General features: G+C 43.0%; 1 protein-coding gene across 1 annotated transcript in view; it reads right to left on the bottom strand.

Annotated features, from left to right (window-relative positions):
- The window catches only part of hivep3b (HIVEP zinc finger 3b), a gene marked incomplete at both ends in the record, with an annotated part of 11,675 nt that extends 2,970 nt beyond the window's left edge, over positions 1–8,705 (bottom strand). Inside the window, 4 exons of the mRNA XM_079241132.1 lie at positions 3,728–3,873; positions 4,057–6,072; positions 6,184–6,485; positions 6,728–8,705. Of these exons, the coding sequence (XP_079097258.1) occupies positions 3,728–3,873; positions 4,057–6,072; positions 6,184–6,485; positions 6,728–8,705 (4,442 nt within the window). The remainder of the gene's footprint in view (positions 1–3,727; positions 3,874–4,056; positions 6,073–6,183; positions 6,486–6,727) is intronic.
- Between the last annotated feature and the right edge of the window lie 5,843 nt (positions 8,706–14,548).

Here is a 14,548-nt window from a genome sequence, read left to right as displayed (position 1 = left end):
ATATATATATATATATATATATATATATATATATATATATATATATATATATACATACATACATACATACATACATACATACATACATACATACATACATACATACATACATACATACATACATACATACATACATACATATATATATATATATATATATATATATATATATATATATATATATATATATATATACACATATATATATATATATATAAAATTATACAAGACTAAATTAGACAAGTATAAATTAAGGACCAGTGTTGACATCTTGATAATGTGTAGGCTAAACCTATAGCAACTATTTCTAGAGCAGAAATAAAAAGTAAAGTTTTTCAATGACAGTTGGCTTATCTGTTGAATCTATATAGTAAAAAATATTTGTCGACGTAGACACCACTGGCAACAGATTGCTTTTGGACCAGCAGCAAAATGAATGAACAATGAAGGAATGTGACTTTTGATAGCTAAGATTTTCGAAGGACCTTGTCTGGCAAGCAGAAAGGACAACTAGTGTCTTTGCAAAACAATGTTTTCTCAAATTCAACTACTTTTGTTATTTCGGTGCTAGCTGCCATTTTACATTAGCTGGGACTTGTATCACTGCCTAGAGTGTATGGCAGTGGGAAGGTACCTGCAGCTAATAAAGGTTTTCCAAAATCTGCACTTGGAACCTTTGAAATTTCAGACCTGAAAACACATTTGTTAACATCTGGATAACTGGCAGCTATCACTTTGTATCATCACACTGTTATTTCCACTTCTAGTACAGCAACCATCATCTTAAACATTTTAATTCTTTGCTGAGTCCATGGCCGTGCCACAAATCTAGTCCCAGTATTTATTCTCATGTCAGCATCTTTCTGGTATTCCTTTAAAAATATCTGTCTAACTACTAAATGTACCCTTTTGTTTGCAGTTTTCCCCTGAAAAACAGCTGTTGGAAAACAATGTCAATGACTGTAATCTTCGTAGGTGAAAAAACGCAGAACAAAAGAGACTCAAAGGAGCTCTTTAGAATTGAGGGTAACTGCAAAGTTGGCTGATATATCCCTGTGGCTTCATCTCTGTGAGGTCCCTCATTACACAGTCATCTAACCCACTTTTCTAATGACAATATTGATCAGAGCAGTTTTAATACCAATGATGAAAGTCAATGGGTGCATGTGCAAAATACACAAAAGATGCACACATATAAGGAATGAGTAAACAAGGCTTTCTTTATGGAGGCGGGTTGGGGAAGCCCCACCAAAAGCCCAGCAGCACTGAATCCCTTGGCTGTACCCTCCACTACGCCCTGGGAGCACAAAGAATACCAGCTATTCTGCTGTGATCGGGTGGCCCTGCCAACAACAGCAGCAGCTAAAGAGAGGGAAGGGAAGCCTGGCCACAGCCAACAACCTAAAATAGACACAACATATAAAAAACAAGCAACACATTTAGGTCTAGTCTATAAAAACATTGTTTATGCACTTTTCTAGCAATTTTCTTGTTTACCAAAAAAGCTATTTGCACGCACTGTGGACCACAGATGTTTTATATCTGAATGAATTGTCCTCTATGAAAATCTCCAGCTCTCCTCACACCACTCTTGAGGAGATGTACAATCCATTCTGAGGTGTAAACATCCAACGTGTGCTGTGTTAATTACAGGATAACCACCACATGTACAATACTCCCTGTTGTATGACAGAACTAGCAAGACCATATCAGAACATTATAACACTGCAAACACATCCCAATGGTGACATTCTGTTGTTTTTAATCAGGAGCTGGCTACTGTTTAAGTGGCATGGATTTTTTTTTTTTGTCACTGCTAAAAATATCCACCCACATCTCAGGAAAGAAAAGGGGAAAAAAAGGCTTTTTCACTTCACTTATCAGGTTTTAAATTTGCAGCAAGTCTCTGGTAGACAATATAGAGACAGATTTGTGGAAAGGACAGCACAACCAGAGAGTTACTGACTGCTTACTCAGATAAATTTTCTGAATTTCGGTGCAGAAGCACAGAACAATAATACAAATTGTTGCAGTAGCTACTTCAGTCTCCAATTAGACCGAAAAGAATTTGATTTAACAAATCATTTTGACTTATTCTGTATGTGTGTTACTCTAATACTGCACACTAGCTGAAGAATGACCCAACCAGCTCACCAGTGTGGTTAAAATGTTAGGACAAATCTGCTATGTTAGCCACTAAAACCATGGAAATCAATTTACATTTTGTCACATAATCCGGAGGAGGGTAGATCAGTTTGTGCTCACTGAGAGAAAGCAAAGACAGTGTTTCACAGACCTGTGCTGCCACAAAGACAGCTGCTATTACTTAATTGGTTAAAATGTCTGCTACTAAGAGGAAAATATCAAGTTCTATGGCGATACCTACAGACATAAAAAAGGTGGCAAGTCACTGCAGCCCAAACAAAGCAGCAAGATGCATTTTCATGAAAAAGTGCGCTGGAGTTGCACATATTCATGATTTCAAAGTCTTGACTGAAGGAAGATGGGGATAATGAGCACTAACAAAGTCAGAGAGCAAAACATTCTACTGTGTTGAAAACGGAGTTGCTGGTTTTTTTTTTTTTTGCATGCATGGAGAAAATGCAGAAGGACATCAAGGGATGGAAATACACAGAGAGAGAGAAGACTCAGAGGAGGCTGGGAGAGAATGCCAAGAAATAATGCTTAGTGGAAGTAAAAGTGGAAGAGCTGCCAGTGTGAAACAGGCAGCCTGAGCTGAGGGAGAAGGGTGGTACAATGGGGACACACAGGAAAGCTGTGGGCTGTTTATGGATAAAATTGCACTTCCTGAGTGTGTTTAATGCGTGGCTGAAAATGATAAAGACTGGTAATTAGTGGCTTATCTGCTGTTAAGCAGACAACTTCTCTCTCAATCTGTTGTGCACATAAACAAAAAAACACTGACTTAAGGGGAAGTGTTGACATACGTACACACAAATCTCAGATTATTTCTGCAATGCCCGTGCAACATCCATAAATAATTGATGCCTTGAAAATAATAAAGTAAGGTGTTACCACCGTTTCACTGCTCTAGTATTTCCATGTTTTTTCTCTCTTTCTTTCTTTCTTTTGCTTCAGTGTGAACAGATCTGCTTCTAATCAGCTCCTGGGGGAAATTTAATCTCTAAACACGGAGAATCAGGGGAAGTGGACAGGCTGCAATGGATCAGATCCCTCAGACATTTACAAAAAAAAAAAGTGCTAATCTGAGAGTGTGCACAGGTCTGAAGGCAAACATAAAACACACACACACATAAAACAACACCCATGACTGTGTGTGTGTGTGTGTGTGTGTGACTGCTTGCAGATCAGTCCATACTGTGCCTCTTTGTTTTTACAGTTGTTTTCACTTTCTGTAACCATAAAAAGTTTTTAATAAGAGTCTTAAAAAAGTGACGTTGAGACAACCTTTTCCACTTCATGCACACATGCATGCTCACACCAACACACTGCCATCTCCCTAAATTAACACATCGTAAACACAAACACTCGTGCCAGCAATGAGAAGAAAAAGCTTGGCTACAGGTACAAATGAAATCCCTGCAGGCCCCTCTGCCTCCATCTGCTACTCTAATTCTCCGTGCACTTGTCCGCTCTCCATAGTTGCCTTGCTGTCATCGGGCCGAAGAACTCATGTAATGAAGCACTATCATAATTCGAAAATACTGAACACAAAGATGGAAAAACCCACTCTTGCAGCCCTTACCCTCCTTCAAAGATGCGAACCCGAGAAGACTCGCCCTGTTTGGAGGTGGAAGCCCATTCCTCTTCTCTTGCTGCTTTGTTTTCCTCCTTCCCATGCCTTTTCTGATCCTTTACTTCGGTGAGAGTACTGGATGGTGTGGCATGTACCTACACTCAAGACAAATGAAAGAAAAACTCAAAGTAAAATGTTAATAGTTTAATTGCCAACTAACTGGCAATATTCACAAGCAAAACAGACTGATATGTATAAAACTATGGTTTCCCTATAAGCACAGTAATTGGATGATATATCAAGGCTACAAAAATAGGATATATTGTGTATACATTTACCTCTGACACATGTGGTGTCCTGCTGCTTGTCCCGGACAGTTTTCCTCTGGTTGGGGTAGAAGCAGTGGCCATTGTGTATGTCTCAGAACTGTGCTTCTGTTTAGAGCACAGTAGAGACAGGACCACCTTAGTGCTAAGGCCTGGCAGGTTGGGGTTGTGAGCACTGATGCTCCATGTAGAATAAACTGAGGTACGAGGGTCCCTCTGGGCCGATGGGTTGGGTTTGACATACTTCAGGTAGCACCAGTTGACTGAGGTGGAAGTGTGAAGGCTGGGATATGAAGGGCTGCCAGGTCTCCCTTCTTCCACAGTGGGCACATCTTCCTTTTTTTTACTTGTCTTCTTACTTAACTCATTATCTCCCTCCTTTTCTTCCCCATTATCTTCCCTTGGTACTTGTTCTTGTACCTCCTTTAATTTCACAGTTGTCCCTTCTAACATATCTGCTTGTTTCCTTTCACTGTCTTCCAGTTTTTTCCTGGTAGCTTTAATTTCTCCCCCCTGACTTACTTTTGGTTCTATTTCCTCTCCTGTCTTATGTTGCTCCTCCTCCTCCTCTTCTTCCTCTTTCACCCTTTTCTGATGACGCTGAGCTTCTGTGCTGAGCTCAAGACTGGCCGCTGGCGAAAGCATGCGTTTGCTTCCTCCAGACCCCAGTGGACCATATTCCTCCCCAGAGCCTGATGCCAGCGCTGTTGGCAGAGAGAGAGGAAGGAGGCCCTTGATGTCTGGAGAAGGGACCTTTAGGTAGGTCCTTTGGAGCTTTTCCCGTTCTAGCTGGCTCATGATAACCATAGTTGTACAAGAAGTTGGTTCCTGTGAGCGAGTGGAAGCCAAAATCTGGGACAGGGTGGTATACATGGCACTGGCAAAGGTAGGTCTATGAGTTTGCAGGCGCACGGGTACCACAAGGGACACTACTGGTGTAAGTTGTGCCAGGCAGGTGGCTATGACTGGACGTGGATGGTGGTAGGAGATAGTTACAACAGACTGATGGGTTAGGGCAGAGGACATAGAGGAGATGGAGGGTCTGCTTTCAGGAGTGGATGAGGAAGAACCATGTGTGGTGAGTCTGGGAGGAACAGGCAGGTAAAGAGCCTGGTTAGCTCTAGTCCTATTAGAGAAGGGTAGAGGAACTAGGGGAGGAAGCTGATGCAGAGGAATTCTCAACCGTTCCGTCATGGGGATCTGGGCTGGATGTATCTGTATAGCTGGAGATCCTGTGTGTGAATGTAAGAATGCTCTGTGGATAACTTGGGTTGATAGTACTTCAGATATGGCTGTGGTTATGGGTAGTATCTGTGACAGTGGTACTGGGGGGAAAGGATGCTGGCCTCTGGACTGCAAAGGCAGCAGATCCTGAGAGGATGGGACTTGCTGCGGTAACACCTGCAAGGCTTTTCCTTGAGCTTCCTGGTGAAACCAGGAGCCTACCTCAGCAGAGTACAAAGGATTGCTGGAAAGGGAGGGGTCAGGATTGAGATTTTCTACTCTGGACAACTGATTAATTTTGCTCCCCATGTCATGTTCAGGTTCACCTAAGGAGGCAGGTAAAGTAAGAAGACATTTTCTTCTTTCTTTCCAAGAGGAACTGGACTGCTGAGGGGACAGGGATCCATAGTCGAAGGATTTACTTCTTGTCTCTGAGATCTGCTCTGCTTGTTGAGGGCTAGCTGGGGCCTGCTCTGAGGAAGAACGTCTCATCTCTTTGTGAGTTTGGTGGTGCTGCTGAGAAGTGGATGGCACCATCAGCATCTGGGAGCTTTGGCTGCTGGAGGCCCAGATTGCTGGCTCTGATCGTCCCGTTTCATCAAAAGAAGCAGAATGGCTTGAGATGTTGCTCTCTTGACTGGGACTGCGAGGCAGAGACAAAGACTCAAAGCTTGACTCTCCAGAAGACTGGGCAACTTCTGCTAGGCGAAGTCTTTTCTTCTTCGGTGGCAGCTTCTCTGCAGGGAGCTGGGCAAGAGTCTGGCTACGCTGAGGCCAGTGGAACTCCTCTACTCTCTCTGCCTCCTAAGACAGATATAGTTGATTCACTCAAATTGTTTATATGAGATTAAAGGACATTAAATTACTCACATGACATAAAATACAATGCAAATGGCCTTTTAAAGAGTCATGTACCTTAGAAGAGGATCCTGTCACTGGGGGTGACACAGATGGCATGTCAGCATCAAGCTCCAAAGTCACAAGGATCTCTGGCACTTGGATGTTTGGCTGGCGAATGAGACGGGATGTGGAAGGTGACTGTTTTGGCTCGGGTTGCTGTGTTTGCTGATGCTCTCTGAGGTCTAGCTCCTGGCTTTCCATAGATATACTCTCCTGTTTCTCAAAAGAACTAGTGTGTTGGATGACAGACACACCCTTCCTGTCTTGCTGCTGCAGCTGCTGCTGCTGTTGGTTTGGCTCAGTCTGTACGGTAACACCTAGACAGAAACAGGAAAAAAACATGATCTCATAATATTTTATTGTTAAAGTGTTTATAAGCAGTAATTATTTGCAAATACTTTGAGAGTTTTTCCACAAAGTAACTTTAATTTCTGCTCATTAAAACTCTTATTATTGGGTATTGCACATATAAAAATAAATTATGATGAAAGGGTTTCAAAGAAAAGGATGTCACTTACTTAATTGTATTTCTTATTACTGGAAATATTTGCAAACAAACCTGAGTGGGTGTGTTCTGGTCTACTTGGCGCTGGAATGAGACCTGCAGAGCTGCCTGACATGGGTACCGATCCAGGGCTGGGAGGATCCTCCTCCAGACTCTCCTCTTTCCTCCTCTTCCTTACAGCCATGGCCAGAGCTCTGAACTTATAGTGCATCATCAAAGGTCGATCCTCCCTGCATGTCTTACTTGCACCTCTGGCTTCTTGTTCCGGTGCTGGACATATCCCTCTGTGAGCCTCATAGTCTTCACTGTTTTGGAAGCTAGACCCACATGTTGCACATTCAAACACACTGAGACTTTTTTGATGTTGTTGCTGCTGTGGCTTTTTGGTTGTTTCAGTGCCTCTAGCTGAGGAGAGTGAGGACGTGGGACTGGCCTCCTCCAACAATAACTCTGCTCCCAAGGGAAATTCTATGGCAGGCTGGCGTCTGAGCATCCGTTGGGCCCCTCTCATCTCTGCCACCACTGCTTGCTGCTCATCAAATGACTGGCAAAGGCGGAAACCTCTGGGAGACATGGTGCCAGAGGTGCTGGACTCTGTTTGACTGTTAGAGGATGGCACTGAGTGGCTTCTAAGAAGAGGCACTGCTGACATCTCCTGTGTACTGGATGGGTCTGCTTCAAGGTTCTGGAGGTGCCTCAAACCGCTGGGGCCTGCCCCTTCTCCTTTAGGGTCAAATGTGTAGGGATCTTTAGGGGCAATGAATTTTGGTGATTCAATGCTACTCTTCCTGGAAAGGGAGGAGCGTCGGGGCTTTACACTATCAATCTCACTGGTGTCCACAACTGCTTCATTGATAGTGATGAGCTTGGTTATGTGTTCTATTACTTGTGTCTTGGGAACAGCAAACGGAATGCTCTTCTCCTCAGTTCCTGAAGATGAGGAATGTGAAGAATGAGGCCGCTGCTGGTGGGGACTGCGTTGCTGCCCTCCAAGTCTTCCATATTTTCCTAGAATAATTTCTGCATAGGTTTTGGCACTGGAACTTGGTGGGCTAACTTGGGACAGGTCAGTACTGCCTGATCCAGAGAAATAGCCAGATTCTGTGCTGCCTTTACTGCCAGGGCCTTGGGAAGAAGATGAGGTGGAGAGGGAGGAAGGGGGGTCATCTGGAGAAGCCATGGGGCCACGTTTCCTTTCACTAAGCCTTAGTGCTAGTCTTTGTTTGATGGCCTGAGAGTCCTCAGGCCTTTGGCCCTCCTCTGAGCCTCTAAGCCGCTCCTTACCACTTTTTTTCTGCTGCCTGAGCATCTCTTTAGAAGATGATTTTTTATCCTGACGGGTCTCGTCTTCAGACTCTGTGCTTTCTCCCTCTGTATGCTCCTCAGGGTCTTCTCCAACACCACTGCCCTCTGGTCCACTAAAACTTGGCTCATCACGGCTGGATGCCAGACCTGCTTTAATGCGATGGGCATGAGATTTGCGATGCTTATACAGGTTACTTTTGGTTTTAAAAGAAAAGCCACATGGTGTACAAGGGTAGGGTCTTTCTCCCGTATGGGAGCGTATGTGTTTCTGAAGAACACTTGGCTTGGCACATGGACGGCCACAGTAAGTGCATACATATTTCCCTGGTTTTTGTGGTTTTTTCTCCCCCTTTCTAGGTGAGCTGAAGCCTTCTAGGCCTTCTTGGCTTGAGTGATATGGCACTCCATGGCCACTCTCAGCCTGGGTGGAGGAAGTAGAGGGGAGGGATGAGCCCAAGGAGGAAGCTGTAGAGAAGAAGCTGCCTCCTGAAGGACCTGGGGTGTCTGGATGCTGCCATGCTGCTGCTTGCTGCTGCTGTAAACGAAGCAGGTTAGTACGTTTTGGTTTTTGTAGATGGCCCAAGGCTCTGTGTACAGGGCGAGGAATAGGTGCCTGTTGGGGTTGCTGAGATGGGCAAGATCCTAATGAAGATTCAGCCGTTACATGCTGCTGCCCTTGCCTTCCAGAGCACTCCCCATCAGCCGGACGGCTGTGCTCAGCCTCCATAGAGTGGGGAGGAGACCTTACAGACGCTTCTTGAAAGGCTCTCTGAGCCTCATTGGTTCAACCGCATGGCAGCAGAGTGGTCAGAGGCTGGCAAACATCGACAGACTGAATTCTAAATCAAAATAGAGAATCTTTTTCTGTTTGGGCCAAGAGTTATTGAAAAGGACCAAATGAGACATCATTAAAAAGTGCCCTGGAGCTCCATGGAAGCAGGTAAACAAAGACGCTCTCTCAATGCAAAGCAGCTCTGCTTCCGTCTTCCCTTAGCCATTCTAACAATTCTCCCAAGGTCTTCCCCACATCTTCTTTGTTGGTTCTTAGGGTGCTAGCTGTTCAACGTCTGAGTGGGTCTAAATGAAAACAGAAACACAAAAAAAGCACAGTCACAAATAGGAAGCATATCAATTATCTGCATTATCCAGATGCTCTATAAATTGATTAATCACAAAAACCTAAGACAAGGTGCTGTAAACATATCCTCAAGTGCTTCAACTTTTACTTCTTCAATCTGCGGTAAAAAGTAAGTACCATGTTGTCTCTCTAAATGAAAGCAAAAACAGTGATGAGAAAAAAGCTTTTCACTGCTAGCTTGCATCAAAGCCAGATTCCATCAGTCGAGATACAAACCCAATGCTTTCTTCATAAGGTTAATGACTCCTTATAAAAGAAAGGGCTTTTAAAGGGCAAAGTGACTTAAAGCATTGCTAATTATTCCACACTATTTCCTTTCAATGCTATCTAGGTTCTAACAAAGTACTTTACATTGTGTTTTTAATCTACCAATCACACAGACCATCTGACACAGCTTCTAATTACAGACTGTCCTGCCAAAAAAAGTCACACTCAAAGATTTTCTTGGACCACCTTTTAGTTTTATTTTGTCTTGGTTCACATTAATCCCAGCATCATTTAATACAGCTTATGTAATGTCGGCATTCATTTTCATTTGGAGACACATTCATCGCCCCTCTAAGTTCTTGTATTGATGATGGTAGAGTCAAACTGCTTGATAAAGTCTTTTCCAGCATATTCAGAGGTTCTCATCAGGGTAAAGTCTGAAATATGTGGTGGCCAAGCCATGTGTGAAAATAATGTTTCATGTCCCTCAAACCAATGTTTTGCTCTTTGAACCTGATGAAACCTGACATTGTCAACTTGGAATATCCCTGTCCCATCAAGTAAAAAAAAAAAAAAGAAAACCTGTGTTAAAACCTGGTTACTCAGTATATTCAGGTAGTGAGGATGATGGTAGAGTCATAAGTCTTTGGTCATAGAATGTAACCAGATGAAGTAACCCCAGATCACAACATTGCTCCTGCAGGCTTGCACTGTAGGCACATGGCCTAATGGGTAGAATGCTTCATCTGCTGCTCTTCTTACCCTGATGTCAACAATCAAACCATCTTTTTAGTATCTGCCCACATGATCTTTTTCCATTGCTCCAGAATCTAATCTTTATGCTTCATTCAAAACTGAATTCTTGCTGAGAAGTTTGGTTTTTTTTCCTAAAGGGTGGCTGTTCAGTCTCAATACCTTGAATGTTCTTGGTAATATGCGTATGGGAAGAGTCCTCTTCCATAATTATAATAGTTCTCTACTATCCTGTCAGGAACATTAAAAGTATGTTCCATCTCGTCCCAATTTCTGTGGTTCAGTTTACTCGATGCAGATTAATCATTTCAATCCTCTAAAGACAAAGTTATGTGGTCACTCTTCATTTGTTAGGGTAAATTATTTGTCACAAAGTAGCTTAGGATCAAACTGCTATCCTGCTGTTATGGAGGACTAAAATGTAAATATCCCTTAAACCAGATGTGCCCAAGTTCAAAACTCAAGATGTATCATCCTGCAACTTTTAGATGGAACCCAACACATGAATCCAATGACTGGCTTGTTACTGGGCCTCTGCAGAACGCAACTCAGGTGTGTTGAAGAAGGGATGTAAAACTTGGAGGATAGTACACCTCGAGGACCAGACTTCAGCACCCCCTGCTTTAAACTCTTTTTTTTGTTTGTTTTTCTTTTTCTTTTTTTTTTTTTTTAACAAAAGCATTGGTGGATTTTGCTGGACTCAGCCTGCCAACATCAAAACACCAGGCAAAGAGTCAAAACAAATGTTGGAAATACAGCCTACACTTTAATCTGGCAGTGAAGTTGTATATATGTGTGTGTGTGTGTGTGTGTGTGTGTGTGTGCGCGCATGTGTGTTTGGAGGAGTAGGGGGGTAAATATTGTGGACTGATCTCTAGTATCACAGCAACTGTGCTTCAGTCTACATTTCTCATGCTGTACTGCCACCAGGGTGCAAAGTTTATGAGGAGCCAAGACAAGGATCAGACTCTGTTGTGTCAGGATTCCATGAAACCTTTTTTATCAAGATGGATCTATTGTAATATTTCCTACTTACACAGTACTAGAAAGTTGTGTTTATTAAGAGCAAGAAATCTAGGCTAAGCTTAGAGATGACAGGGGTACGATGAAACCTCTTTATCAAGATGTATGTCTTGTAATATTTCCGACTTACTACAAAGCATACTCAGTCTCAACTCAGGACATGGGAATCTTGTATTGCAGCCAATCATAGCACATTCTGGGAATGGACAGAGCCAATCATAACATTTTCAATGAGCAGCCATATCAGACTGCTGAGAACCCCGGCACAGGCTTATCTAGTGTATCATTCACTATGTAAGACATTAACACTATTTGCAACTCCCTAACTCTGTCTCCAGAAATCGGTGCTAAGTTAAGGAGGATGCTTTGTGTGCTCTCGTCACAGCTGCAGATTTCTGCACCAGAATAACGCAGATCCAATGCAACTGTAGACAAAAATGGACAGAATTTCCATCATATAAGAGATCTGCATATGAATGAAGAATTAGAGGTGAAGAGATGGGATAGATAAGGCGGCTGATCCAAGCTAAATAATCAGATTTAACAGAAAACTGCACTTTACAGTGCCAATGCAGTTATGACTACTTTGTTATAATGAGCAACACTTTGACTCTCACCATATGTCTGAAAAACAGCCCAGTCATTAGAGCCAGTTTACAGTGGAAAGAAAAAAAAAAAAACATCTTTCTTCGCAGAAACAACACCGATTATTGGCTCCATCTCTACATTTCCACACATCTGCCGAGGGCCAGTCATCCGTCCTGTATGTGTTTCTCTAAGCAGACCACTGCTATGATTACAGCAGACTTTCAGCATTGACACTCAGCAATTATGCAGCAAAACACACCAAAACAATACCATTAAAACTCACTTCTCTCTTTTTATTTTCCCGCTTTCCACGTTTTGGCGGTGCCTGTTCTTTTATGTTTTGAAACACTGAGCCAGTGATGCATCATTTTCCACAGTTACATAACTTAGGTTGCATGAAATAGAAGGGTGTCAACTGCATGCTAAAATAGCACAAATAAAAAGTACTAAAAACATAAGAAAAGGAGCAGAGAAAAGAGTGGAAAAAAGAAAAAAAAAAGATTGGAAGAGCAGCAACTACAGTAAGTGGATAAAAATGACAAAAAAGGCAAAGGTGTGAATATGAGGAGAAGCATCCAGCAGGATGGAAAACACAAAGAGCACAAATTATCTTTGTTCATGCCCCCATAATAGGTCTCTTTGTTAATGTAAACGGTTATCAGAGTTTACATTTAATGATCTGAAGGATAGTCATCAATGCAGCTCTTAAACAAGGCAATTAGAAGGTTTTTAAGGTTGGGGAGAGCGCCGCTTACATTATTCATTGCAGTCTAGACTGCCAGGGCTGAACAAGGAAACACACAGTCAGGGGCTGTGCCAGGAAGATGAGGGAGAGGAATGCCAGAGTCTAGTCTACATTAAGCTTAAGCACACCCTACAGCGCCCATATACAGCATGCAGTGCTGCTGTCCCCGGACCAGAAAAAACAGCAACCCCAAATTTACTCTGACAGATGTGACCAGCCAGTCTGCTGCAGCGCCCTGAGGTGACCTACCCTGGTTTCACTGAGGGGTTTTCCTTTCCTCGCAACCCTCATTCCACATAGATGACACAATAGCGACGGTTTCTACGATGACAATATAAAGCGATAGGTCTTATGAAAAAGACACAGTATTACCATAATACCTCTGATGACATGCACAAGTTATGTAAATGTGTCTTACTGGCGAGGGTGGGGCAAGGACGGTCTTTATTCTATTTTTGGGCTGAGGTGTGAGCAGGAATGTACGATGTGGTTGTTTTACAGCGTGAAACTCTGTTCACTTGTATGTGAAATCACAGCCAAGTTGTTATCATGAGCAGGAGTTTTCAACACGTCATGCAGTGAACATTCAGTGTCATTTGCCCTCCATTATATCCACCTATTGAATGATTCAAACCATTTCAAGTAATTCAACAAAAACATGGTCTTGAGGTTCATTTAGTGACCATTTTGTGCAAACTATGTTTCTGGTGACTACACCTAAAATGTGATTAATGACTCCCCCATAAAGACGAGAAGACAGAATGAGTGAGGAATGTGAGCAGAGTGTGTGTACATGCGAAGGGGTGGCTTTGTCAGCAAAACAGGCTCTGATGCAGGTACCCAGGGGAGCCCTGACACACGGAGGAGCTCACACTCCATCTCCTTCACACACACGTGCCGTCACACACCGTCGCACACTGTCTCCTTCTATCATCTTTGCCGCGTCTGTTATCAGTCCAGCACTTTCTAAGACCGTAAATCACATAAAACATTTAGCTCAACTCCGGCTCAATAAGTCTTGCATGAGCTTTGCATCAGTTGTACAGTTAAAACTTTGTTAGAGTCCACAGAGAGCACTGCCAGCAGAAGTGAGGTTGCATTCAGTTCCCCATCAATACTTAGATGGATTCATGCAGTCGCTGGTAAAGACAGATTTGAAAAAAAAAAAAAAAAAAAAATTATTTAAAAAAAGCCGCAACATTACAGTAAATCATTTTGTGTTTTAGAAAATCTGCTGTCACAAAACCCCATAAAAAATATGCACACTCTAACACTTATTTTTCTCTTCCCCATTCTCTCTCTTACTGGCGGTAGCCTGGCGCATGTTCCCATGGAAACCATCCTACTCTGAGCAACAGCAGATGGAGAGGGAGCTGGAGGTCTAAATTTATCTCCCAGCATCCTCTCTGACTACAGACTCACACTGGCAGCAGGAAGTGAAGAGAGGGACTGCTTGGCCTCTGCATGTGTTGACAAGCTGGCATGACCCTTGACATCAAACACACATCTGAGAAGCGACTTGCTCATGCCAAAGCAGACCATAGTCACAATGAGGCAGTTCAGCACTTGATGCTGTACAGGTGGACTTCGCAGCATTCCTGAACTATAAAATGGAAAACTGAATTCCATTCCCTCTCCTGCTGCCACTGCCACCAAAAACAGACCTGTCCTTCAAACCCAGACCCCAAAATCCCAAACAGTAACACAAATCGATCTGAAAAGGCACTGAATGAAACAGAACTAAAACACCAGACAGAGCAGAAAAACCTCAAAGGTTGAGACACTCACCCACCCAAGGATATCGCTGCTGTCAGTGTGCGCTGAGGAGTCTGCTGTCTGACAAAACACCACATACCAGAGCCCTCACTCACACTCTCCCAACTCTGTGCGGGATGCACTGGGTTTGCTGCACCTCTGAGGCAGGAAGGATTTCACAGGGTTCTGATAAGACTGGTAGTTCACAGCCGTCGCAGTCGCAGCCGTCTTTTTTATTAAACACAAGCAGGTGAATTGCAGGTCAAAACCAGCCTTTATATCTAACACGAGCAGAGGTGGGCAATGCAAACACACCGAGTTTTATTATTATCCTGGTGGGCTTGGCAGCAGATTTAACCAC

Source organism: Telmatherina bonti (assembly GCF_933228915.1).
Source record: "Telmatherina bonti genome assembly, chromosome: 5".
Lineage (NCBI taxonomy): Eukaryota > Metazoa > Chordata > Actinopteri > Atheriniformes > Telmatherinidae > Telmatherina > Telmatherina bonti.
This window is presented reverse-complemented; position numbering and strand designations above follow the sequence as displayed.